Source organism: Dipodomys merriami, unplaced genomic scaffold (genome assembly GCF_024711535.1).
Source record: "Dipodomys merriami isolate MVZ:Mamm:240054 unplaced genomic scaffold, mDipMer1.0.p SCAF_28, whole genome shotgun sequence".
Lineage (NCBI taxonomy): Eukaryota > Metazoa > Chordata > Mammalia > Rodentia > Heteromyidae > Dipodomys > Dipodomys merriami.
In genome coordinates this window covers 2,035,461-2,061,727 of record NW_027204270.1, presented here as the reverse complement: position 1 = coordinate 2,061,727, position 26,267 = coordinate 2,035,461, and the positions used below count along the sequence as shown (strand labels likewise).

General features: G+C 60.8%; 1 protein-coding gene across 2 annotated transcripts in view; it reads right to left on the bottom strand.

Annotated features, from left to right (window-relative positions):
• Positions 1-407: 407 nt before the first annotated feature.
• Positions 408-26,267, bottom strand: part of Tp73 (tumor protein p73) — a 55,126-nt gene continuing 29,266 nt past the window's right edge. For both annotated transcript variants that reach the window (XM_070036936.1, XM_070036937.1), the window contains 11 exons: positions 22,425-22,667; positions 10,300-10,486; positions 9,755-9,870; positions 7,231-7,340; positions 6,717-6,859; positions 6,237-6,325; positions 4,704-4,834; positions 4,071-4,219; positions 3,033-3,171; positions 2,636-2,729; positions 408-1,477 (listed from right to left, as the gene is read on the bottom strand). In XM_070036936.1, the coding sequence (XP_069893037.1) occupies positions 1,142-1,477; positions 2,636-2,729; positions 3,033-3,171; positions 4,071-4,219; positions 4,704-4,834; positions 6,237-6,325; positions 6,717-6,859; positions 7,231-7,340; positions 9,755-9,870; positions 10,300-10,486; positions 22,425-22,667 (1,737 nt within the window). In that variant the 3' untranslated portion in view covers positions 408-1,141. The remainder of the gene's footprint in view (positions 1,478-2,635; positions 2,730-3,032; positions 3,172-4,070; positions 4,220-4,703; positions 4,835-6,236; positions 6,326-6,716; positions 6,860-7,230; positions 7,341-9,754; positions 9,871-10,299; positions 10,487-22,424; positions 22,668-26,267) is intronic.

Sequence of the window (26,267 nt, the reverse complement as noted above, 5' to 3'; positions counted from 1 at the left end):
GTCTCCAACCCACTCATTGGGGTGATTCATAAAGGCCTGAACCCTCCCCCCGCACCTCTCCTCTTGTCCCAGTGCTGTCCTGGGATAGGACAGCATAGCCCTGGCCTCTGAGCCCTGGCATTGGCTTTCTGACCCCTGCCTACATCATCCCCACCCCACCCACCCCCACCAGAAAGGGCTTCAAGGAGAAGCACAGGCCCCTTCCCCAGCCACACTCTTTCTGGGTTTCTTTACCATCCAACCATCCTTGGGTACAAGTGACTGCCTTGTCTGCCTGCCTCAGGGTTTGTTTTTGATTTTGTTTTTAGGTTTGTTTATGGTTACAACACGAATAATCCAGGAATGTGCTAAGTTGGTCTTTGAAGGAAATGTGGGAAAGTTTAAAAAAAAAAATCTGACCCACCATGTAGAAAGCATCGTTTTATCAAACATGGACAATTTCCAGCAGTCCGAGCAGCACGCCACCCCTCTGTGCTCGGAGAGAGAAGGCTGTGCTTTGGGGCCAGCATGCTATTAGGACGAGGGCAGGCGGTCTGGTACCGGAAGCTCCCTCACTTCCAGGGAGAGGCCTGGCCCACCACCGCCATCTTCTGCAGGTCAGATACACTGACTATTCCAAGCGGCAGCAATGGGCACGTGTTAGGGACAGAGCCATCCTTGCATCCCGCGGAGGAGGCCCAGCCCCACCGTGAGTGAAGACATGGTTTGGAATGAACTCACAAGTACATGTGTTTGGGGTAGCTCCCCCTGCTGTTCCCGGCCATGCGGAAGCAGAAGACTTCAGAGAATACTTTTTGGCAGCCCATCAGCATCCGATAGAAGTATCTTGTTCACTCCCCAGTGGCATGGAGGCAACAGAGGCTGGCGTCCCGCCCACAGAGACAGCCCCTGCCTTGGCGACCAGCACACCTGGGCCTCGCCCACCACCAGGTAGGAAAGCTCCAGAAGTCTCCTCCGAGCCATTCAGGTCCAGTTCAACTGGGCCTCTCTGGGGGCCAGCGAAGTCTTGCAATGTCCCCTTGGGAATGGCGCCTGGCGGTAGGTCCTGGCTTTTTCTGTGGACATAGCCCACAGGTCCAGGCTCAGGAGCGCTGGTGGAGGAGGACGGGGAGGCCAGACAGGCTCCCGGGAGGTGGGGCCCTCAGTGGCTCTCGCTCTCGGTGAACTCCTCTTTGATGGATTGCTTCCGGGACTTGCAGTCAGGCAGGTCAAAGCCGAAGTCTGCCCACTCCTCGGGGCCGGCCACGCCGCCCGGGCCCCCACGGTTGGGGATGGTGATGGTGTGGCGCACGCGGAAGTGCACGGCCTCCATTACACGCTGGCGCTGCAGCTCGCCCGAGCCCCCGATGGAGATGGTGGCCGCGTTGCTGCTGGAGCGCAGCAGCTGCTGGCCGCAGTCATGGCCCTGCTTCAAGTCCTGCAGGCCTCTCCAGATGGTCATGCGGTACTGGTCGGGGATCTTCAGGGCCCCGAGGTCCTGCGAGAACAGCCACGGGCTTAGAGGGAAGAAGCAGGTGCAGCCCTGGGCCAGGCTCCCCTCCCCCAGCCAGGGCCAGGCTCCCCTCCCCCAGCCAGGGATGCCCCACCTGCATCGGTTGGCCGTCCACCCCCCACTACTTCTTGTGTGCTGAGAGGCAGTGTGCGTGTGGGGGTCTTAGAAGGGAGAATGCACAGGGGCTGCTCCTGGTGCTGCGACCAAGTCAGAGCAGAGATGGAGGCCGGAAGGACCACCTGCCTTCTGGCCTTGGGGCTGGTCCCCCTGTTAGCTCATCCCAGGCCATCCCTGAGCTCCCAGCTTAGCCACAAGCACATGAATCACAGTAGTAAGGACAGGGTTAAAGCGTGGCCTCAGGGTTGCCAAGCAGGGACCACTGAGGCCTGGGACCCGGGGCAGGTGGGGGCAGTTAGCAACACACAGAAAGGTTGTTAGGCACTAACTCCAGTTGATTGACAAGTCACACCTGGCCACCTATAGCTCTGGCCTGGGCCCAGGGCTGGGGATGGACTCGGGTAGGCCTCCGGCCCAGGCTGATCCAACTGGCTGGAGAACAGAGGCTGTACAAGGCACAAAACGGAGGCCCAGGACACAAGGCCAGCTGTTGTGCCCATGGACTTCTCATGCCACCTTCAGGACACATCTCCTAAGTCGACCTGCCAGTCCCATTGAGCCCAAAGACAAGCCCTGGCTATCTGGTCAACCCTGAATGTTTGGTAGCCACAGGTGTCAGAGGAGATGTGTGGCTTTGACCAGCTAATTGCCTTCTCTGGGCCTGTTTCTCCATGGATACACAGCTCTGAACTACCACCAGCTTCCTCTGGCTCTTGCATTGTTCAACTTTTTATGTCTTGGAAATGGCCCATCCCTAGACATCAAAGGGAGATTGTCCGGGTCACGGGAGATTCAAACAAGAACAACCCCTGGAGCACAGCTCCCAGAAGCAGGGATCATGTCCACCGCCTTCCTTCGGTGTCAGCTAACCTTGCCTATGAGTCCTGACTTTGGGGTTCACTGACTTTGGGGTACAGTCTGTGGAGAGTGCATCTCTTCTGCTTGACTGTGGGAAAAGTTTGCAAATTTCCCAGCCAAGAGAAAGAGCATCTCTGCCCACAGCTGTGCAGGTGGGCAGCCATTTACCTCTATGGTTAGGTTCTGCAGGTGATAAATGTTCTGTAACCCTTGGGACGTGAAATACTCGATGCAGTTTGGACAGCCCAGTCCTGTTAGGAAGCTGCAGACAGAATTGGAGAAATAAAGCAGCGTTAACTCCAAGCACCCAGGCTGTGCTTCACTCTTCATGCGGGGAGCGGGGGAGGGAGTGGACAGCTGGGGTGAAGAGGACCTCCTGAAGGGCAGCCCCCAACTGCCCACTGCCCACAGGACAGGACGGGACAGGATGGGACGGGATGGGCCAGGCCAGGCCAGGATGGGACAGTGTGTGAGTATGACCGCTCCCTCCCTGCAGCAGGAGCCATGCGCGTGGTTAGTGGACAGGGAAACAGCAGGAGCCAGGAGCCAGTGGAAGCCCACTCACCTGACAAGGCTGGGGTCAGCATGGTAGGGGGGTGGTGGGGTGCAGTGGGACCCTGAGACCATGGACTGGGAGCTGTGACCACCGTTCATCTCCCCGTTGGCTGGCATGCTGTGGTTGTGGCTGTTGAGCATGCCAGGGCCTGGGAGAAGGCAGGGCAGGCTGTCAGAGGGAGCTGGGCGTGGCTCCTGGGAACTACCCCTGCCCGGGCTGTGGACCCTGGGCTGTGGACACTCAGACTGCTCCCAAGGTAATGACAGCATCTCCAGTAGAACCTGAGCAGGACGGAACACACTGGGCCCAGTCTCCTGTCCCCGTGAGGTGGGGACAGAGGGCAGAGGGCTGCTGGTGCAGGATGCTCTGTTTGTCAGTGAAGTGATGGACTAAGCACTCGTCACTGGGTCCTAAAGGCTTTACGCCAGGCCTCACCACCGGGAATGCACCACGGTGCCCACATCAGGGCATTCTAGGGAAGGCCTGGACTTCCTGGTCCGACTTCCTGTAAGGTCCAGGCCCTGATGAGGCCTTGCATTAAATCCATGGAGCAAGGGAACCTAGTACTTCTGTTTTGTTTTTTGCTTTTTTGTCAGTCGTGGGGCTTGAACTCTGGGCCTGGGCGCTGTCCCTCAGCTCTTCAGCTCAAGGTGAGCACCCTACCACTTGAGCCACAGCGCCACTTCCATGGGCTTTCCTGCCCAGGCTGGCTTTGAACTGTGATCCTCAGATCTCAACCTCCTTAGTAGCTAGGATGCCAGGCGTGAGCCGCTGGTGCCCTGCTTCTGCTGTTTTGCTGATGGGGAAGTTGAGGCTCTGGGCTCAGCTGCCAGACTCATGGTTGTGCCTAGGTCCTATCACCTCTGCCTCCCACCAGACACGGCCCTCCCTTCCCCCGTCAGGAGCGAGCAGAGCAAACCACCTGTGTGCCAGCAGGCCAGAGCCGCTGGGGGAAGACAGCCAGCAAGACGCTCCCGAGTCTCCAGCCGGCCCTGCCCCTGGGTCTCCCAACCCGCTGCCCGGGTCCTCCGCTGCCCGGGGACTCACCCATGGGCCCCAGGTTGGCCCCAGCTGTGGTGCTGTGCGGGGGAGGCTGGCCCACCAGCTGGTTGACGGAGGGCAGCTTGCTGACCCCACCGTGGACCTTGTTCATGGGGGACAGGACTGGCCCATAGGACGGAGGCTGCAGGTGGCTCCTGTTTGAGAAGCAACAGCGCACGTTCATGGGAGGCAAGGGCAGCTCTGCGCCCCCCCGCCTGGTCTGGCACCTACAAGATGTCCCTGGGGGGGTGATGAAGACCCTGACCCTAGTGAGCCCTCAGAACAGCTTCATGCCGCGCCTCCAGCTGCCCCCACCCATCTGCATCTCCAGCACGGTGCTCAGCCCGTTGGGAGCGGAGGTGTGCCGCCGCCACCGGTATCCGTCTCCCACTGTCCCACTCCCCTCCCTGCCTCTCCTCTCTCTTGAGCTTCGGAGGGGGACGTGGTTAGGGAAGGCTGTGATCCTGGACTCCAGGGAAGCCCACAGTTCCAGAAGGCTCCCTGGAGGAGACAGTGCAGTAGAGGCCTGGCCCCACTGCCCGTCCGGTGGCCCCTACCCTCAGGGCTCCTGAGTGTCCCACTTTCCCTACCCAGGTGGTGCGGCTGGGCCCAGGGCCAGGGTGAATGCGGCTCACTCACGGCCTCTGCAGGAGCTGCTGCTGCTGCTGCTGCTGCCGATAGGAGTCTACCAGGGGCTGCGGCACGAGCTCCATCAGCTCCAGACTCTCCTTGACCTTCATCAGGATCTCAAAGTTCTCCCGGCCTCGCACCTGAGCGCAGAGAGGTGGACCCTGTGCCCAAGTGCAGACAGGACTTCTCCAGCCCCACCCTGGTGGGAGGGGCCGGCTGCAGCCCTGGTGTGGGGGGGCTGGTGGGAGGGGCCGGCTGCAGCCCTGGTGGGGAACTGGGGGGAGGGGCCAGCTGCAGCCCTGGTGGAGAACTGGGGGGAGGGGCCAGCTGCAGCCCTGGTGGGGGGGGCTGGTGGGAGGGGCCAGCTGCAGCCCTGGTGGAGGCCTGGTGGGAGGGGCTAGCTGCAGCCCTGGTGGGGGCCTGGTGGGAGGGGCCAGCTGCAGCCCTGGTGGGGGGGTTGGTGGGAGGGGCCAGCTGCAGCCCTGGTGGGGAACTGGGGGGAGGGGCCAGCTGCAGCCCTGGTGGGGGCCTGGTGGGAGGGGCTAGCTGCAGCCCTTGTGGGGGGGTATGGGAGGGGCCAGCTGCAGCCCTGGTGGGTGGGGCTGGTGGGAGGGGCCAGCTGCAGCCCTGGTGGGGGGAGCTGGTAGGAGGGGCCAGCTGCAGCTCTGGTGGAGGCCTGGTGGGAGGGGCCAGCTGCAGCTCTGGTGGAGGCCTGGTGGGAGGGGCCAGCTGCAGCTCTGGTGGAGGCCTGGTGGGAGGGGCCAGCTGCAGCCCTGGTGGGGGGGGCTGGTGGGAGGGGCCAGCTGCAGCCCTGGTAGGGGGGTGTGGGAGGGGCCAGCTGCAGCCCTGGTGGGGGGGGCTGGTGGGAGGGGCCAGCTGCAGCTTCAGGGGAGGCCTGGTACAGGATGAAGCATTGCTCTTCTGGAGGCTCCCCAGCACCCTAAAGACTGGCTCCTCTGGCCCTTTCTCTTTCCAGGTGCATGTCTGCCCTGAGCCCTGGACAGTGGTGAAGCCCTGTCCAGAGGAACTGTGTCCACTCCTCCCAGCACCAGGCCCTAGTCCTCTTCTTTCTACCCAACAGACACAGAGTTTTGTGGGAGGGAGCTGCTCTTGACTGCTCAGGAGAAAACATTCCCCATCACTGGGGACGAGTCCTGTCAGAGGCCAGGGTGACTTAGTTCACCAGCTAAGTGGTCACAGACAGCCGTGAACACAGCTGTACCACACCAAGTGCCAGGCTTCGGGAGCACCAGGTTCCCACTCAGTTTCCACACTAGTGGGCAGGGCAGCTTGACCAAGGAATGACAGGAGGCATCTGTTGTCCAGGGCGCTCTTGGGGTTTTGAGTCTCGCTGCTGTCCTGGTCAGCCCTCCGGTCCTCGCTGTGGTCTCCCTGGGTTGGATCTGACTCCCTCCCACCTCCCTCAGGGCTGGGGTCTCGGCTCTCCCAGGCCCCTCTGGGGCTCCCCAGGCCCGGCTCTGCAGACACAGCCCAGGAAGACCTGCTCTCCTGGGCGCGGCCTGGCGCGGGGTCCCCACTCACGTGCATGTAGTACATGTCCTCATCCCCGGCCCGTCGCTTCTTCACATTGGCACCCAGCGAAGGCATGGTGGGCGGGCTCTGCTTAAAGGCTGGAGGGGGGGAGGGGCGGGGAGGCAGGAAAGACCAGTGAGCCAGGCCCAACGCAGAAGGCAAAGCCTGGGACCCAGGTAACAGACACCCCCACCCCCGATGTGAGCTGACCCACCCCTGGGTACAGGGCCAGCACAGGGTAAACCTGGATACTGCCCATGCCAGATGGAGCTGGACACAGGGGGCCGCATGGTCCCTGGCCCTCTGAGGTCCCCCCGTTCCGGAGGTCCAGGGTCTGTGGGACACCCAGACAGTGCTCGCCCAGGGAGGTCTCTGGGCTCTGGACGCGGGTGTTCATGATGGCCTGCCAGTGTACGGCCCCAGCCCGAGCATGCCCAGCTCCGCCCAGCCATGCCGCCCGCCCACAGCCCCGCCTGGAGCCCCACGCACTGCGCTTGCTGGCAGCCCCGCTCTTGGAGGCGCTCTCGTTCAGAGCCTGCTGCTCCCGGTAGTGGTCCTCGTCGGCCTTGCGGTCCCGACCAGGGCAGGCACAGATCCGGCCTTCGAAGGACCGGCGGCCTAGCACCTGTCCACTGTGGGGGGCGGGGCACAGGAGAACGGTGAGTTTGGGGGACCCACCTAATCCTGCACACCTACTTCAGACCCCAAGGGCAGCGAGCTTTCTAGCTGGGAGGAGGGCAAATCAAGGCCAAAGCTTCGAGGGTGCTCTGAAACATTAACCTGAGACTCCCAACCTGCCTCTCCACCCCCAAGGCCCAGGCAGCACTGCGGGTCAGGCCTTCCTTCTAGCAGCTGCTCCCCCCCACCCCCCGCCGGCTCCCGGCATCCCACACCAGCCGTTGGCCTTGGCTTCCTTGTGTCCACAGCACATCCTCTCTCCCCCCGCCCCGGTGCTGCCCAAGTCCCCGGCCCGTGTCCACCTCCCTGTCACCAGCAGACTCACTCCCGGGTCTCCAGGGTGATGATGATGAGGATGGGCCTCCGGTTCATGCCCCCCACACAGCTGCTGTTACACATGAAGTTGTACAGGATGGTGGTGAATTCTGTTCCCACCTACGGTAGAGAAGGTAGGGAGGAGGCTTGGTGTCAGCAGGCAGGGACCACACACTACAGTAGGAGGGCCCGAGACTCCCCAGCCAGTGCAGATCTGCCATCCACTCACCCATCTATCCACCCATCCAGCTACCCTCATCCATGCATCTGCCATCTAACTGTCCGCTCACTAATTCCTCCATCCATCTTTCCATCTGCCCATCCATCCGTCAGTGTGTCCATTCATTTGTCCTTTCTTCCTTTGTCTATCCTTCTATCTGTCCATCTGTCCCTTTATCCACCCACTCATCCATTTATCTATCCATACAGTCACATGCCTGTCCATCCATCCGTCTGTCTATCCATCTGTCCAAGCATCTGTCTGTCCTTCCCCTTCCCATCATACAGTACACTGAATACCAAGCTCCTGCTGGGCTTTATGAGGCTTTAGATCTGGTCTCTGTTTTCAGGGAGGCAGAGCCTGCGGTCTGCCAGCCTCAAGAATCTCCTGCTGCTGGGGATGCAGGCTGGAGACAGGGGATGGGCTTGTGTGCGAGTAGCTGTGTATAAAGGGTGGTGGTGGTACATGTGTGAACCCCTGCCCCAGGACACCCCATCCCCATTTTCTGGGGAAGTTTGGAGCAGAGTTGAGGCGTAAACTTGGGTCTCTTGACCACTGCACACGCTGAGATCACAAAATGGGCAGTTTTCACAGTCTCCCTGGGTCAGGGGACTAAAGACAAGACCTGAGAAGGCAGCCGCCTGTCACAGAACTGCTGGGATCTGGTAGCCACCAGGGGGCGAGAGAGCCTGCTTCCTGAGCAGGCTGGGCCGAGGAGGCCGGGCATGGGAAGGCTGGTCACACCCTTCCAGCCCTGTCCTGCTGCTGGGCCGGCCTGGGAAGCTGGCCTCACACCAGACACAGCATGGCACCTTGCTGTCACACACTCACTGGGGACCCTCGTCCTGACTCCCCATCCTTCCAACTTCCCTGGAGTGCCTCAACCCTCAGGCTCCCTCCAACATAGCCTTTCAACCCCAGAGCTTCCCGCTGCCCTGTCCAAGGTCAGACCCTCACCCCAGTCTGTCATCTGGTGACTCTAATGCCCCTGTCTCCAGCCTGCTCCCCCTGTCTCCAGCCTGCTCCCCCTGTCCAGCCTACGCCCCGTATCCCCAGCCTGCATCCCTTGTCTCCAGCTGCTCCCCCTGTCCAGTCTGCACCCCCTGTCCCCAGCCTGCTCCCCTGTCTCCAGCCTGCTCCCCTGTCTCCAGCCTGCTCCCCCTGTCTCCAGCCTGCACCCCTCCAGCCTGCACCTCTGTCCCCAGCCTGCATCCCTTGTCTCCAGCTGCTCCCCCTGTCCAGCCTGCACCCCCTGTTCCCAGCCTGCTCCCCCTGTCCCCAGCCTGCGCCCCTTGTCCCCAGCCTGCATCCCTTGTCTCCAGCTGCTCCCCCTGTCCAGCCTGCACCCCCTGTCCCCAGCCTGCTCCCCCTGTCCCCAGCCTGCTCCCCCTGTCTCTAGCCTGCTCCCCCTGTCTCCAGCCTGCTCCCCTGTCTCTAGCCTGTTCCCCTGTCTCCAGCCTGCACCCCTCCAGCCTGCACCTCTGTCCCCAGCCTGCGTCCCTTGTCTCCAGCTGCTCCCCCTTCAGAACCACGCCCATGCAAGTGCCTGCCGTAGCTCCCCACCCAGCCACCCATCCCCAAGTCCTGCTTCCTGGCAGGCCTGGCAAGCAAGGGCAGGACATGTGGGGGGGGGTCAGGCCAGAGATGGGGACCACCACCCGTCACCCTGTCCTCTGCCCATCCGCCGGCCAGCCATCTGGCATAGCATACACAACACCATGCTGGCTCTGGGGTGCTAAGAGGCTCTTCAAGCAAAGCTCGGTTCCCTTCTCTGTGATCTTCCCTTTCTCTGCCTCATCCTGCCATCCTGTGCTAGTCTAGGAGTCGCCTTCTAGGTTACTGCCAAAGCCAGGATTCCCTTCTATAACTGCAGCCCTCACAGCACAGAATTTACTGTACCCCACCCCTAGCGCTCACTGGCTGGGCTCTGTCTCAGCCAGCCAGAGTCTAAGACGCCTGAAGCCTGCTCCTCTCTCCTCCAGAGCCTAGGAGCTCCAGGTAGGTTCCAGCCCTGAGAGGAGCTAGTAGGGAAAGCTTCCCGGAAGGCAGGGCTAAAGACCCGAAGGTTGTTTGCCTGCCCTTACTCTAAGGCTGGAGACACTGAGGCCAGAGAGAGGTGGAGTTGGAACCCAGGCCCCAAGCTGTGCGCACAGTAGGAGGTCTTGCAAGTGCCAGCAGGGGGTGAGGAAGAGCCCCCTGTGCTGGTCCTGTACACAGGTCAGAGTGGACCCAGGTGAGACCCAGGCCTCGCCCCACCCCCACTCCCCGTGCAGTGGGCTCGAGAGGCCCCGCCCCCAGCCTGGCCCCAGCCTACCTGTGGGGGTTCATAGGGCACCACCACGCTCTGCCTGCCGGTGACAGGATCGTCTATGTACTGCGACAGGTTGTTGCCTTCCACGCGGATGAGGTGGCTGGCTGGGGCAGACTGTCCTGCCAGGAGGGGACCCTGCTTCAGAGAACGCCCGGCCAGGTAGCCAGGACCCCCAAATGGCCCCATGGGTGGCCTCCCAGATGGGGCTCAGACCTGCTGCTGCCCTGCTTCCTGTCCGTGCCCTTGAGCCTGAACAAGCCCCCCACTCCTCCTGCTGATCTCTGGGCGCCAAGATTCCAGCACATGGGAAGGGAGCCCACCCTGACTTCCCAGGCCCCGAGAGACCTGTCCCAGCCAACTGCTCTGCCAAAGCATCACCGCCAGCCGATCTGGGGGGCTCTGGGGGGGTACTTGCTGACCCTCCCTTCCCCTAAGGGAATGGCTAAGGTCCCCACTCACCCGCCCCGCATGGCCAGCCCTCCCCTCCCGGCTGGGCTCCGGCCGCCCACCCTGGTGCTGAGGACGGCTGGGGACTGGTGGGGCCTCACCTTCGTTGAAGTCCCGGCCAAGTTCATGGTTGGGGCAGCGCTTCACAATGTCGGTCACGTGCTCTGCCTTCTTGTAGACGGGCATGGCCCTGATGGCGGTGCCCGGGGGCGGTGGCGTGGACACCTTGATCTGGATGGGGCACGTCTTGGCGATTTGGCAGTACAGTTTCTTTAGCAGCGGGGAGTACTGGGCAGGGAGAGATCACAGTCTGGCTCCTCCACCCTCTTGCCCAGGTTGTGTCCCCTTCTTAGAGTGCCAGGCTCCCCCAGCACCCTTTCCCAAAGCACTCTGCTGCACCCCTGTTGAAGTCCTCGCTGCATTCCTCCCTCCAAGCCTGGAGCTGGGCACTTCTACCCAGGCACCTGCTCAGCACTTGCTTGGTGATTCACCCCTGGGCCCCACTGCTGCGGTGGTTAGTTCCTGACACCATCATGTGTGAGCAAAGGCTGGGGAGGGGAGGTAGAGCCGGGGCAGGGCTGAGGGCTGGGAACGAGGCAGCCTGGAGCAGGCCTTGCTTTCCAGGACTGAGCCTCTGTCCTCAGTGCAGAGGTTTGCAAAGGTGGCTCACACCTGTCATCCTAGCTACTCAGGAGGCTGAGACTTGAGGATGGTTGTTTGAAGCCAGCCTGTCCAGGAGAGTTCATGAGATTATTATTTTTTTTTTTTTGGTAGGTCATAGAGCCTGAACTCTGGGCCTGACTGCTGTCCCTGAGCTCTTCAGCTCAAGGCTAGCGCTCTACCACTTGAGCCACAGCACCACTTCTGGCTTTTTCTGTTTATGTAGTGTTGAGGAATCGAACCTATGCATGTGAAGCAAGCACTCTACCATTGAGCCATCTTCCCAGCCCTCATGAGATTCTTAACTCCAATTAAACTCCAAAAAGCTGGAAGCGGAACTGTGGCTCAAGTGGTAGAGTGCCAGCCTTGAGCAAAGAAAGCTCAGGGAGAGAGCTTTTGTGCCAGGCCCTGAGTTCAAACTCCAGGACTGGAAAAAAAATACCCAAACAACAACAACAACAAAGAAACATAACCACAGGCGAGGGGGCCCCTATGTACCCTGCTTTAACAGAGACCGTGAGTCTCTGCTTGCTGGCTGGAGACCCTGACACTTTCTCTCCTGTTGGAACCACCAAGTCTAGGCAGCATGTTCTGAAACCTGGTCTGCACTACTCCCTGCCCCTGAAACAACAAAGCCCAGGGCCTAACGGAGGCCCATCTGGGACCAGCAAGGGCCAGTGAGAGGCCGCCCTTCCTAATCAAGCCCCCTCCCCCATGGGACCTTAAGCCTCTGCCCTGTGGCCTAGGCTGCCCCGTTGAGACCCAGATTGCCCGGGTGGCCACTCATATCTACGCTGGTGGTTCCTCCACTGCTCATTCCTGGCACCGGAGACTCACAGGCCCTCCTTTCCCTAGGGACTGCAGGGGAGTTCCCCAGTCTCAGATCAGAGGATGCTTTGTGTGCCATGCCATCCCCTGAGTGCACTGCGAGGACTCAGATTCAGGAGTCACACCAGCTACACATGCCTTGGGGAACGCCCATCTCCGTCCACCATGGTACAGTTTGGGAAACTGAGGTCAGAGATGGGGAACTGCTGGCTGGCCAAACCTGGAGGGCTCAGGGGGAGCTCACACACACCCAGAGCCTGTGCTGTGGCATGTGATGGGAGCCCACCACCCCAACTCCTGCAGACAAAGGACTCCCCACCCCCAGCCACAACAGTGAGTGTAGGAATCCATGTGCCCCCAGCTGGCGCAAATGCCCACAAAGCACAAAAGGGAAAGGAGGGACAGACAGACAGACAAGGCCCACGGTGCCGGCACAGCACAGCAGGGGCAAGCATGCACCTTGAGTCCTCTCTGAGGCGTAACTCGGTGGCTGCAGGTAGGCCTTGCTTCCCGGGGGCTGACTGCCAAGGTGCAGGGTCCCCCATCACTGTGAATGCTGCCCCTGGGCTCCCCAGAGCAATACTTTGGGAAACGCGTTGTTCTGCCTTGTACCTCAGACTTAGGCTGCAGGGGAGTGGGGGGAGAGGCAGGAGGGACTGGTTGGGACTCATTTGCCTCTTGAGCATCTGTCTGGGCTCTGGTTTTCTGCACAACGCTGGTGCACTGCAGTGTGGTCTCCATTTGGGGACAAAGGAGCAGGCCAGAGGGGTTGGGTGGTGGCAGCGTCTGCTCGGTGCCAGCACCCTGGGCAGGTGAGGAGGCTGGCATGCGAAGAGGAGGCCACTGAGCTTCTCTGAGACTCAGGGACACTGGTGTGGCGAGCCGGCCGTGGCTGCCATTGATGAAGCACCTTTTCATGCAGTGTGCATGCCCCCCTGGAAGGCAGGATCTGGAGGGGAGGTAGACCCCATTATCAGCAGCATAGAGCAGATTGGGAAAGGTACAGCTGGTGCTCAATAAACACATTGACGCTGTGCCCTGGGGGAGGTCTTGGGTGAAGCAGTGCTTACGGGGCACCGAGTGTCCTCCAGCATTAAAGAAACCAACCCCCAACCCAGACCCAACACTTTGGGCCAGAGTAGTGCCCAGCCCTCCTGCCAGCTCCCAGGCGATGTTCAGAACGAGCCCACAGCTCATGCAGGGCATCTCATGAGTATCAGACATGCTCCCAGAGGCTCTGCCGGAGAGAGGCCAGCAAGGGGGCTTCCTGGTGGGGGAGAACCCCTCCAGTAGTGACAGAGGGCTAGCTGACGGTTGGGAGACCCATCCCCTTGGCAGGCATGTGCAGAGTGCCTATTGTTTGCCAGGCCTAGGCTTGCCTAAGGAAAATGGGCATGTGCAGCTGATGAAGGCGATGGGGGAGAGAGAGCTGGTGCCAAGGTGGAGGGGTAAGGGGGGAGCGGGGCAGGGGCCATGCAGGGCTTGGATCCCTCCCTGCTGTGGCCTTACCCAGAGCCCTCATTCTGACTGATGCTCCAATCATGGCCAGAGATTTGGTTCTAGGCCCACCAGGGCTGGGGCTGGGATAGCCTGGGAGTGCAGGCCAGGTGGGCCAGGTGTAACTGAGCCCTGTGGCCACATTCCTGGGCAGCCCTGACACGCCTGGAGGGAGGGCGGGGCCTGGGCTCCCCAGCCAAGTGCTGACAGGGATGGAGCTGGGCTGCCAGCCTGGGGAGGAGGCACAGGAGGCCCCCTGCAGCTCCCGAGCAGCCCCCCCTACCGCAGGGACCCGTGACCCCAGGGCCCCAGGGATCATAAGGATCCTGTGTCCCCTGTCCTCCAGGGAGCCTGGGCCTTACCCTCTGCTGTGCACTCCTGTGGTTGCCCAAAGCTGAGGCCACCCCAGCTCTGTGCTGGGCAGAGATGGGTCCTGGCTGGGGTGTATGAGGTGGTCCCCCCTACCCCGCCCCCCTGCCCCACCATGAGATCCCAGGAGGTCTCAGCTAATCTCCTCCAGACTCCCGCCCACAGGGCTGGCCCGGGACGCAGTGGATGCCCCGCCCTGGGGAGGGGCTCGAGCTCGGGGAGCTGTCCCTGGTACCGATGCTGGGACCTGCCTCATGGCTATCTCTCAGAGCCAGGCGCAGGGCTGGAGCACACAGCCGCGCCAGTACCGACAAACAGCGCCCAGGCAGACAGAAGCAGGATACTGCCCTAGGGTGAAGCTGGTCACCCTTTTCCCTTCTATGCTCTGGGCAAGGCCACTGGCCCCCAAGGCCGTCCCTAACAGTGGCCTTTAGGACATCTCAGAGTTCCATGAAGGAACCACAGGCAGGGAGGCCTGGGGTCCCCCATATCTAGAAGAATGAATCAGGGCCCATGGGGGGACGGCTATGTGTTGCTTCCAGCCCTAGCACAGCTTGTGAGGTCAGCCCTCAGGGGCTAGGGTCTGAGGAAAGGGGTAAGACAGGGCCCCTGGTGGCATCTCTGTACAAGGTCACCCCGAGATGCTTCCTTTCGGCCTGCCCCCTCCCTTCTCCCCTAGAACCGCTAGATGGATGTGTTTCAACAGATTCTGAGCTGATAAAATCTTATTTATCTTCGGCTGTTGACACAGAGCGGTCCGGACTTGCCTGCTCGGATGCGTGTGTTCCTCGGTGCTTGCAGGAAACGGTTTGCCCAAACACTGGTGCAGCCCATCCTCTGCGTGGCGCATCTGCCCCGCCCGCCCTCCCTGCCTCTCCCCCCCCACCCCCATCCAAGATGGGCCCCGGCCTGGCTGGGAGCCCCGGGCCGGGCAAGGCTGGGGGGGGATGAGAGGGCGGGCGGAGGGCGGGCACGGCACAGGGCTGTTAATTTCCTCGCACCCGCTCTCGGCAGCTGGGTGCCCGGCACAGGCAGGTTTGGGCAGGAGGACAGTGGAGAGGTGATAATAACTTGTCTGTCATTTTCCCGGGACATGTTGAATCTTGTAAACCGCAAATACCGTTAACCAGCTTGGGTGAATCTGTTACAACAGATTCTAGAAGCCGGGCGGCTGTGGGGGCTTTTCGGTTTTTAAAATGATTTTTTTTCGTAACTCACTTTCATCCGTTTTCCATACATGCACGCATGTGTACATGTCTGTGCACATAGGTGTGCTTAAAGCCGCATTCCTCTTTCCTCTTACCCCCAGTGGGGTCTGGAGACCCCCCTTGAGGGTGGCCCCCTGGGGCCACAGGCCTTCTCTATCCCTACAACAGATCCCAGAATGAGCCATAGAACATGCACGAAATCTGCTGGGCACAGCGGGTCTCCTGATGCTTGCTCCTGGGTGAGGCCGGTCCAGGGGCCGCTCTGTGATCGCCCCTTTGTGGCTGTGTCTCGGTCCTCGCTGGCATGGGGTAGGTGCCTACCCGGCTCAGGGGCTCAGGGAGGATGGGAAGGCCAGCCCCTGCCCCAGGGGAGTCCTCTCTCTGGAGATGGAAGGAGTCACACGTGACAGTGCCCCCCCATCCGTGTGCTTCAGCACACCTGGGCGTCCAGTAATGGAGGGCAGCGAGGGTCCACGCACTGAGAACAGAGGCCTGGGGGCTCCAGAGAGCTTCGAGGCCACAGCAAAGCGATAGAAGAGGTGACCGTAAGCCCTCAAGAGTGGGTATTAGGGCCCAGAAGAAGGGATAAGAAACCACCCTGTGGGGAGGGGAGGGAAGAGGGCCGTCTGGGGCATCCCTCAGGAGCAGGGACTGTCCTATCATGATTCCAGCCAGGTACCAAGCCAAACAACAGGAGCTCTGTGGGGACCTCACCAAACCCCTCCTCCAGCCGGGGTGTGAGAGGAACCCACGGGCCCTCAGGTCACGGGGCTCGGTCCCGCCAGCCCACGTGCCTGTGCTGCCCCTTATCCCTCAGCTAGGATCTGAGCTGGAGGGGGAAGCGGATTGTCCTCCGGAGGGCCTGGTGGACACCTGCTCAGGAACGGAGGTGGGCAGTGCTAGCAGCCTGAGCCATGGGAGGGGGGACTCTCCCCCACAGTCTGGGGGGATCTGGAGGTGAAGCCGAGGGTCTGCATGGACACTGGGGACACGGTGGCCCCTCTCAGGAGCCAAGAACAATTACGCTGCATCCTCCAGAGTGCCTGAGTCCACCCCTACTGTCACTCTACCTCTGTCCTATTGCAGCAGGCAGAGCTTGGCTTCCCAACCTGCCAGTTCAGTCAGGACTCACTGGCACCCAGACCCGGGCTGCGAGCCCTCCAACTGTGAAGTACACATCGGGTCTGCGCCCCTGGGTCCCAGCATGCAGCGCCTCGAATCCTGAGGATCTACAGAGTGATCGTGTCTAGCTGATGGCTGGCTGCAAAGGCTTCGGGATGGGGTCTGGCTGGTCAGGAAAAGACCAGGGTAGGACTGGAGGGCTGGGACTTACAGCCTTGGGGGTGGGCAGGAACAGAGGTCAGCGATTGATCAGTCGGGCCAACATAATGAGGCACCCACAAAACCCCAAATCGTTCCCAGAGGGCTGGGCCCCGAGAGGGCCAGGGTGTACACACTGCTTGAGGCCTTGCAGGCTTGCTGGCGAAAGGGAGCCCCCTCCTCCCACAGCTCTGGGGGCCACAGAGGTCTTAGAGGCTGAGCCTGAGTTCAGATCTTTCTTTCATAGCTAGACCTCCAAGCTCCGTCTCCTAGCCTCCGACAGGACCAGGCTGGACAGGTCTGGGGACCTGAGGACTGGGCAGTCTGGCCTTCCGCACCTCTGGGTCCTGCTTGCATAGCCTGGACAGCCAGGTGGATAGTGAGGCTACCCATAGGTCAGCACGCAGGTCTCTGGGCTGGGCCCACTCCCCCAACGGGGTAAGGAGCTGAGCATGGGGGCCTGATTTACCCCGCTCCTCCCTTGGCTCTTCCTGACATCAGAGTGTGAGGATGCGGCTGACTGTAACGGGGGCTCCCGGCGGCTGTGCAAGGCCCATGCCCACCCAGAGGGCATTCTCCGACACACCCTGTGAAGTGCCAGTGGTTGCTGCCACTCCTCCTCGCCTCCCAGCCGGGGCAGGGTGTGGACTCGCTCTGGCCTCGTTCTGGACCTCAGGGACAGAAGGGACCGGGGCAGTGTTCTGAGTGCACGAACCGCAGTGGGTCCAACACGAAGCCTCTCCTCCCCGAGCTGGCCCACATAAGTCTCTCTACCACCAGCATGGTTTCAGACATGGCCAGCTAGAGAGCCACGCTGGCCAGTTCTGACCACCTTGAGAAGACAGCCCACACTGGGCAGCCCCTGGGCAGCCTCCGGGCACTGGACTCGGAGAACATACTCAGGCACAAGCCCAGCAAGGAGCCCATGTCCGGCACCAGCTGGCACTGGGTCAGCAGAGAGGCTGGTGGTCGCCTGCCCTGCCCGTGGCAGCCAGGCCTCTGATTGCCTCAGCCCCCAGCCCGACCTGTGACCTCCAATTGGAAGGACTCACTGCAGCCTTTTGAACCAGCCTGGACTTGTCATTGTGAGGAATGGAAGTGGGCTCTGGGTTCACAGGTCCGTCTGAGGTTTCTGGCTATGACTTTCCTGGAGAGGTGGGTATGGATGGTTCAGCTCCTTCCCCGGGGCCCTGCATCTCTCTCACAGCCAGGGGCCGGCGGTGGGCAGGATGGGGAGGGTGGAACTTCCTAGGCCTAGGAAGTTCACCTGACTCCTTACCAGAGAAGCTGGTTCCCATTTGTCATTAAAAATCAAGGTGGCTAGGCACCAGTGGCTCACACCTATAATCCAAGCTGATCAGGAGGCTGAGATCTGAGGACTGTGGTTTGAAGCCAGCCTGGTCAGGAAAGTCTGTGAGACTCTTATCTTCTATAAGCTACCTATAAAAGGCTCGAAAACGGAGCTGCGTCTCAAGTGGTAGAGTGCTAGCCTTGAGCAAAAGAAGCTCAGGGACGCCGGGTGCCAGTGGCTCACGCCTGTAATCCTAGCTACTCAGGAGCCTGAGATCTGAGGATCACAGTTCAAAGCCAGCCCGGGCAAGAAAGTCGAGAAACTCTTATCTCCAATAAACCACTCGAAAACCAGAAGTGACGCTGTGGCTCAAGTGGTAGAGCGCTAGCCTTGAGCTGAAGAGCTGAGGGACAGCGCCCAGGCCCAGAGTTCAGGCCCCACAACCCACACAAACAACAACAACAACAACAACAACAGCAACAACAGCTCATGGACACTGTCCAGGCTCTGAGTTCAAGCCCAGGAGCAGCGCCCCACCCCCTCCCATCAAAGACACACAGCAGTCTCTCCTCCACCACAGACAGCAATGAAAGCTTGATGTGGGCCGAGGAACAGTCTGGGCTTCAGGAGTCCTTTGTCCCTGGGAGGTAAGCAGGTGGCCCTCCGAGGGGCCAGAGCCTCCTTACTGCTGGTCACAGAGGTCCCGGGGACGGGGGGGTCCTAATCCCTCCCCACAGAGCTATGAAGGGCAGGCCCAGGAGGGGCCAGGCTGTTGGGGTGGGGGGGTCCCAATCCATCCCCACAGAGCTATGACCAGCAGGCCAGGAGGGGCCAGGCTGTTGGGCGGGGCAAGGGGGGGTCTCATTTCTACCCTTGGCCATCATCTGTGTGGTAGGGGGGGCAGAGCACCTGCCTGCCCCCGGGCTTGGGGTGCTGCAAGGTCACAGCGACAGGAGTGGCATGCGTGGAACCTTCGAGTCCATGCCGGGGTCTTGCTCTGGGCCACCCTCTGTCATGTGTTTGCTGAACATTCGTAAGAGGGACGTTTGCCAGCCGCTCCCACCATACTACCATCTGGGGCGCAGCCAAGGGGCATTGCACAGAATGAGCCAGGCACCAGGTCCAAGCAGCTATCTCTGTTTTGGAAGGAAGACCTTGAAAATGCAACATATAAACTGGAACACACTCCTCCTCAGCTGCTCGAACCCAGGATGTTCCGTGCCCTTCAAGGGTCCTGCCTTCTGTCCCCAGATGCAATCCTGGTGGCTTGAGGCTCAGCTACCTTGGCTGCAGGGATCAGCCAGTGACTGTCCATGCTGTAGCCAGAACCAGGCACTCTCTAGGAGCCTTCCAGGCTGCCAGGATGGTGGAGAGAGGAGAGAGGACCTATCTCGGGCCGTGGGCACAGGGGCCCGGACCCCAGCCAGAGCTGGTGCTGGGAGCTCCTCTCCCTCTGGAGCTGGTCTCCCCCCAGCGATTGCTGGTAATTTTTTCCCTAAGTGCCCTTGTTTCCCCCTAATAACCCACGTTTTTATCTCCACAATAAACATTGTTAGAACTCTTCCCTCGGCTCTAAATACACATAATTGCCCCTGGTGCCGGTAAAAGGTATTAATTCCACTTATGCATTCCATAAACTTTTAGGATAACGCAATTGATATCGCAGTCGTGTTGGGACACCTCCGCTGCTCTGCTGCCTGCAAACCTCCGAGGGACTGGAGAGTGTACTCCGAATCCGTTAGCATGGAGTCAGCCTCAGCCTCCTCAGGAATCCCTCATGGAGCCTTGGGCTTCCCGCCTGCTTTGCCCCAGACTTGTAACAGAGTCCAAGGGCAGCTGGGGGACCCTAGCGGGGCCACAGGTCTATCTGGAGTCCTCCAGGGACCAGCGGCATCCCCAGCATTGTCCTCCCTGCAGTGCCTGCCCCCAAGGTGCCCACGGATGCCACGCGAGCCTTTGTGCCTGGCCGTAGAGCCCCAAGACTGAGCTCAGCCATGTTCCCCTGGCCAACCAGAGCTGAGCAGACAGACACTGAACTGGAGCTGGGCAGCGTCCAGATGCCCATGACTCAATCAGGCTGTTCCAATGGGCAAAGGACATGGATCTGATCATTCCTCTCCTGGGCCTACAACACTGCCAACCAAGGGGGTAGGGGACAAGATAAGAATGACCAAAGGCCAGAGAGCCCTGCCAACACCCTGATCCCCATCACTCAGAAATGGCCCAGGGAGACTGAGAAACAGACAAAGCAACCGGTGCCCACATCTCCCACCAGCCCCACTCATCCACCATCCACAGAATCCCCACTGTCCCCGCTCTGACCAGTCCTAGTGTCCAGCTCTTCCCCGCTCCCTAGTGGTTCATGCAATGGATCAAACACGGTCCATTTTATGATGGGGAGCAGGACAAGGCGGCTCATACACATGGGCTTTGTGTGTGCTTCCCAGGCCCTGTTCTGAGAAGCCCCACAGCGGTTCTGTTCCCTTCTTTATAGCAGAGGAAAGACAGACAGAGAAGAGGAGCAGCAGTTGGTTCACAGGCAGAGATGAGACCAGGCAGCATGCGGCCAGCAGGCCGCCATCTCCACCCATACAGCCTGCAGCGTCCCATCCCTGGCATTGGCCCTGGTTTATAACTTGGTGACTTCTGCAGGGTCAGAGGTTGCCAGAACGGCATGGGTGTTTACCTGTGTGTGCTGTGCACGTGCATGCATGCATGCATGCATGCCTATGTGCTCACACACGTGTGTGTGTGTGTGCGTGCGTCCTGGACACGTGTGCCCCTGTGTGCTTGTGTGCCTGTGCTGTGCGCATGCGCATGTCTGCAGACGTGTTTGCTGAGGGCCCGAGCCTTTGGTACACGCAGCTCTCACAGCTGAGGGAGGACGGGCAGAGAGTGCCCCCGCCAGCTGTGGGGCGCTCACAGCGGGACTCAGCCACGCAGAGGCCAAAGACCCCATTAACAGCTGTAGCCACGAGGGGGCTGGTGAGGGTGCATCCGCTGATCTCAGGGAGCAGCGGAGGCAGCAGTGAATATGGAATTGAACTTGAGAAAAATGGGAATTAGCTATCAGTTACCAGCCGGTGGTATGGCGGAGGCCAAAGGTGGCACAGAGCGGAGGCCTGGGCTGCAAGTCTGGGCAGCGACCTTGGGACCCCCAGGAACAGAGAGCAGCTGCTGCCCGCCCCTTCCTGGGCAAGGAGAAAAAGCCCTCGGGGGTCTGCTCCCAGAGCGCCAAGGTGCCAAAATCTCATTATCAATGTTGGTCCCACCTCCGCCCTGTCTGGCCTGGGAGGGTTGGGGAGGGGGACAGGGGCCCGGCAGACCACAGCATTCCCCCTGCCCTCCTGTGAGGCTCGGCTTGGCTGCTCACACTAGGAAGGGGATCGCCTGGAGGCCCTCCGCGTGCTCTGCCCCCTGGTGTGACTGGCCAGCAGCGCAGCCTCAGTCCTGAGCAGATGACCCCAAGGGGTCACTTGGGGGGGACTTGGGACAAACCATGGGTCTCCTCAGCCCTGATGCCACATGCTTGGCAGGGGGTGGCAGAGTCCCAGGCAGAGGTGGGCAGCTCCTGCTTCTCCCTGGGAACTGCTCAGATCATCTGAGGGTTCTGATCACCCCTCCTCCCTCCCCAAAAACCCGCTGTCAGACACTGGGGGAAGGAGAGACAGCTCTTTCCAGCTGCCCACCAGGACTCCATGCGGTGGGCAGGCCCCTCCCTCGCTGGACCTCAGAGCTGGGGTGGAGGGCGGGTCCCGGCCCCTCCCACCGCAGAGAAGGGAGAGGCTTTCGGCAGGTGCCGATCCGGCCCACCAGGCTGACGGCTGCCCATCACCCCACCCCGGCACAGCCTCTGTGCCCATAGGCCATAGCCCACAGAGCAGGAGCTAGAAAGGGCTGTAGGAGTGCTGGCCTGGAGCCCAGGCCCACGTCAGACTTCTGCCCGGTCCTCTGCCCCCCAGAGAGCATGGGGAAGCCAGGGGACGTAGGTAAGATGGGACCAGGGAGGGGAGGGGCCTTGCCACCTCCCACGGGCAGGGAGCGTATAAACCCCGGCACTGGGGAGCAGCTCTGTCCCAGGGGTTCAGCAGCTCCTTGGACGGGGTGGAGCCCCAAGGGTGAGGAGACAGTGCCCCGGGAACCTCCTGCAGCCCCTGGGCTCAGGGTCCCTCTGTCCTCATCCACTGTGCAGGGAGACCTGGAGGAACCCAGGATGTCCTTCCCTCCCGGTGCCCTCCCTCCCCGCATGCCCGGGGAGGGTCCCAAAGCCTCAGCCCGCCTCTCCCGGCTCCTCTCTTCTCTTGCCACTCTGCCCCAGTGCCTCAACTTACCTAGGGTCTATGTAGCTCTGAGCAAGCTACTTTCCCTCCCAGTGCCTCAGCCTCCCTGGATATAAAGCAGGAGCCATAACAGAGTCCAGCCTGCGGGCTCCTGGGTGGGTTTCGGCAGGCCGGCGACGTTAGCCACACGGGAAACTCCTGACTATGAGCCCAGCTGAGGACCAGAGTCCTCGGTGCCATGGTTGTACCCTGTCCCGTGTCAAGGCTTAGAGACAATACCCCCAATTCAGCAAGGGCAAAGCCCACATCCTCTGGCAGGGCAGGCGGCCACTCGGCCAGAGGACATGGCCTCTGTGGACCTGAGCCAGTCTCAGATGATTCTCAGCGGTCTCACACTTCTGCTCGGGACAGAGTTCCAGGCAGAATCCCCACGGACGCACGGGAAAGCCAGCCAGCCTCGGCGGGCACAGCCTGCCCCTGCCTCCTGGACCGTGCTGGCAGCCACACAAACACATCCCACCCCTCCAGGGCCTGCAGGAGTCTGGCTAGCTGCTTCTGGTCTGTGGGCTGGGCACACTCAGACTACCAGCCCCGAGACCCGCCTCCTGCCCTTCCCTCCTCCTGCCTTGGGCCAGGGGAGATCCCCCTGTGGACAGTAAGAATGCTCCACCGCTCAGCCAGCACCGGCCACTCCGCCCCCAGGGGGAGCCCTGCAGGTGCCTGTGGGAGTAGGGGGGGGGGGGGACGGGAGGGGCAGGGCAGGGTCAACTCACCGTCCAGGTGGCGGACTTAGCTGTGCTGGACTGCTGGAAGGTGACCTCGAAGTGGTGGGGACCAGGGTAGTCCGTGTTGGAGGGGATGACGGGCGCGGGCGACATGGTGTCGAAGGTGGAGCTGGGCTGGGCGTAGGGTGAGTGGGTGGGCACGCTGGCCGTGTGCTCCGGGGTGTAGGGGCTGGCTGGGGCCGGGCGGCTGCTCATCTGGTCCATGGTACTGCTGAGCAAATTGAACTGGGCCTGTCAGGGAAGGGGGCGGAGAGAGGGGAGAGACATGGTCGGTGGGGCTGAGGGTGGAAGCCCCAGCCTTGAGCTCCTGTCCCATTGGGGAGGTGTCTTGTTACCAGAACCTTAAAGGGCCAGCCGGCTCCAAGTCATCCCAAATATTTCCTCAGGCCCCCACCCCACTCCAACAGGCCACTACTTGTGTTGGGATAAACTAACACATTCACCTCGCCCGCCCCTCTCCGTCCGACTCCTCGGGTGCCAGGGTTTCTGGGGATCCACCCAGCTGCCAGCGAGGTAGAATCTGAGCTTCCCACACCTGGAGCAGACGGAGCTGCTTCTCAAGGAGGCTTCTAGCTCCTGGCACCCCGTGGGCTCCACCACACTCCAGGGCACACCATCCGTCCTGAGCACGCCCGCCCCAGCCCCAGTTCAGAGTGGGCAGTCTGGGCTCCATGAGCCAGGTCGTGGGGGCTGGGCAGGGGGCAGAGGGCCCTGGTGGCTCTGGTGGATGGGGCTGTGTGCAGTCCTGGAGACGGGGGGGGGGACAGCGGGAATCAGATGTGACCCCTGGATGTAGCAAGTGATGGGACCCCATGGCAGAGGCTCCTTTTGGATTGGCTTCACTGAAGGGGCTCCTGCTGGCCTTCGCTGGGCATCCCCAGCACCCCAAGAAAGATGAGCTGGCAGCAGGCGCCTAAGGGAGCCCCCAGTCCACACTTGGGTGTCCGAGTGGCATGGCAGGCTGGAGGTGCCCTGGAGTCTAATAAATCCTGCAGCTCTGAGAAGAGGAGGGCCTGGAGGGCAGTACAGAGGGGCACAGCTGGCCAGGGATGGCCCCTAACTGCAGGTGCCTGGATGCTCTTTCCCTGCCCCTGTGCTGGGGGCCTCCCTGCCCTCAGGGCTCTTCCAGGCCGGAGGCGGCGTGGCATCTGAGCCGCAATAGTGGCTCACCAGCAACCGGCAGGGCGGTGCAGCCGCCAGCCCAAGGCCTTGGGGAGGAGGGACCGCAGTGGGGTCTCCTCTACTCCGCACCCCTCTTCAGAGAGGACTCAGGACACTGGCCTCTATCAGCACACCTCCCTCTGCCAGCCTGTTTCCTCTAAACTAAAAAAAAACAAGCGTATTCCTGACAACAGGGCCTGGCCAGGATTCCATCCTGGAGCCCCATCTGGGCTCCAGAGCCATGAGGACCCTGTGCTCAGCCCTCCTATCAAGGGCTGGGCCGAATAATCTAGTGCCAATGCCCTGGCTGTCCACCGTGCACAGGACAAGGATCTAACCCCTCCTGGTCCTGCTGAGGAGAGCAGAGTCCAAGTCCCAAGGGCCCAGCTGTGCCTCCCATTGGAGCAGACTAGGGTCCACTATCGGTGGTTGCCTGGGGACAGGAAGATCAGCCCAAGGGACACCACGGGGGCAGGGGAGGGACAGGGGCAGCCCGGGTCCTCTCTCTTTCTTGTTTTAAATCTTTTACTGAGGGAAAACCCTCATCGAGGGCCAGGGCTGTTCCTCCCAGAGAGAGGCTTCTCAGCGTGGGAGGGGGGGCTCATGCCCTGTCCTCATTCCTGGCCAACCATACCAAGAATACCTGTTGCTGCCGGGCGCCGGTGCCTCACGCCTGCAATCCTAGCTACTCAGGAGGCTGAGATCTGAGGATCATGGTTCAAAGCCAGCTCAGGCAGGAAAGTCTGTGAGACTCTGATCTCCAATAAACCACCAGAAAACCAGAAGTGGTGCTGTGGCTCAAGTGGTAGAGCACTCGCCTTGAGCTAAAGAGCTGAGGGACAGCGTCCAGACCCAGAGTTCAAGCCCCATGACCCACAAAAAATTATTAATTCATTAAATTAAAATCATTTACAGAAGCTAAGAACCAGTGCTCACACATATAATCTTAGCTACACAGGAGGCTCAGATCTGAGGGTTACAATTCCAAGCTAGCACTCACAGGAAAGTCCCTGAGGCTCTTATTTCCAATTAGGCAGGAAAAAAACCAACTAGAAGTGGAGCTGTGGCTCAAGTGGTACAGCACTAGCCTTGAGCAAAATAAAAAAAAGCTAAGGGACAGTGCTCAGGTGCCCAGGCCCTGGGTTCAAGCCCCAGTACCAGGACACAAAAAAACCTTTTACATATCTGTGATTTGGTAGGAGGTGGTGGTCATTTAGGAGAACACTGGGAATTCTGAAAGAGAACCAAGGGAGATGAAACAAACATGGACTGATGCGGGGAGGGATGGGGGGGGGGGGGGACCATGCTACCGGATAAAGTCAAATGCGTGGTGTTTCACAGTGTAATGGAGACCACAGGAATCACAGCCCCCACCAGCCTCCTGGCCTTGTTTCCTTCACCAAAGTGAGACTAGCTTTCGAGGGAGCAGTCTGCCATGGTGGGCATGGTAGGGCGGCTCATGTGGTAGAGCCAGGTGGAGCGAGGGCAGGGTCTGGCTCTGGCTCTAGCACTGTTGGCTTCCATTGCACCCCAGGCCTCCATTGCTGGCACAGTGACAGTCACCACCCAGATTAGATCTCCAGCCTCTCTAGGCCTGAGCTAGCCGATGGCCTCCTTGGGGTCAGCCGCCGGCAGAGCCTTGGCAGGAAGACTGGCCAGAGCCAGCTCACGTGGAACCACCCAGCAAGCCCAGCAGGGGGGTCAGGTCCTGTCTACCGCTGGCACCCCGGAGGTCTCACTGACCGTTCTAGGTGAGCTATGACCATCCTCCTAACTTCCTGTACCACAGGTTACCCCGGAGTCACCCGGGGCCACCCCCAGGCCAGTACCCAAGCTGGGAATTCCTCAGCTATGAGAAGAAGGAATCGCTGACACACACCACCACATGGCTAAGACAAAACACAGTGTTGGGCAAGAGAATCGGACACAATGTGCCACCCAGCACATGGCTCCCTGTGTAGGGTGTCAGCGGTGAGCAAAGTCTGAGAGACAGAGGCAGCCGGGCGGCGCTGGCGCTGGGGGGAGGACGATGGAGCGGGGACCGCCGAAGGGTGCGGGGCTTTTTGGAAGGATGGACGTTGGCGATGGTCGCGCAGATCCACCCACTCCCAGACCAGGGAGAACCCGCTCAGGCCCTTAATATGTGTGCTTTTCATGATGTATGAACTGGGCTGCTTTAATACAGGAAGGAGCGGGGCAGGGGTAGATCGTGCTTGCAACCCCAGCATTTGGGAGGCTGAGGTAATTGGATCATGAGTTCAAGGCCAGCCTGGGCTCTATACAGTATGACTGTCAAAACAACAACCCACAAACACACAAGGAAGGACCCGATCCTTACTGACCCCAGCTCTTGGGCTGTGTTAAGAGAGGTGCAGGCATGTGAGAGCTGCCCACCCCAGGAAGATACACCACACGCCCTATACCCCATGCAGGGCTCTGAGTGGAGAGTCCGCACCCCTCAACCCAGGAGCTGCCAGCAGGAGCCCGGCAGGGAGGGCTTCGGGAGACCCAGGGGAGGATCTGAGCAGGACAGGCCTTGCCTAGGGCTCAGAATCCCGGATTCTTCCCCACAGCCCAGGGTCGCTAAAGACTCCTGACCAGTGCCGGCCTCTGACAGCCTCCCTCACCCATCATGGCTCCAGGTGCCAGAGGTCACTACTCCAAGGGGCC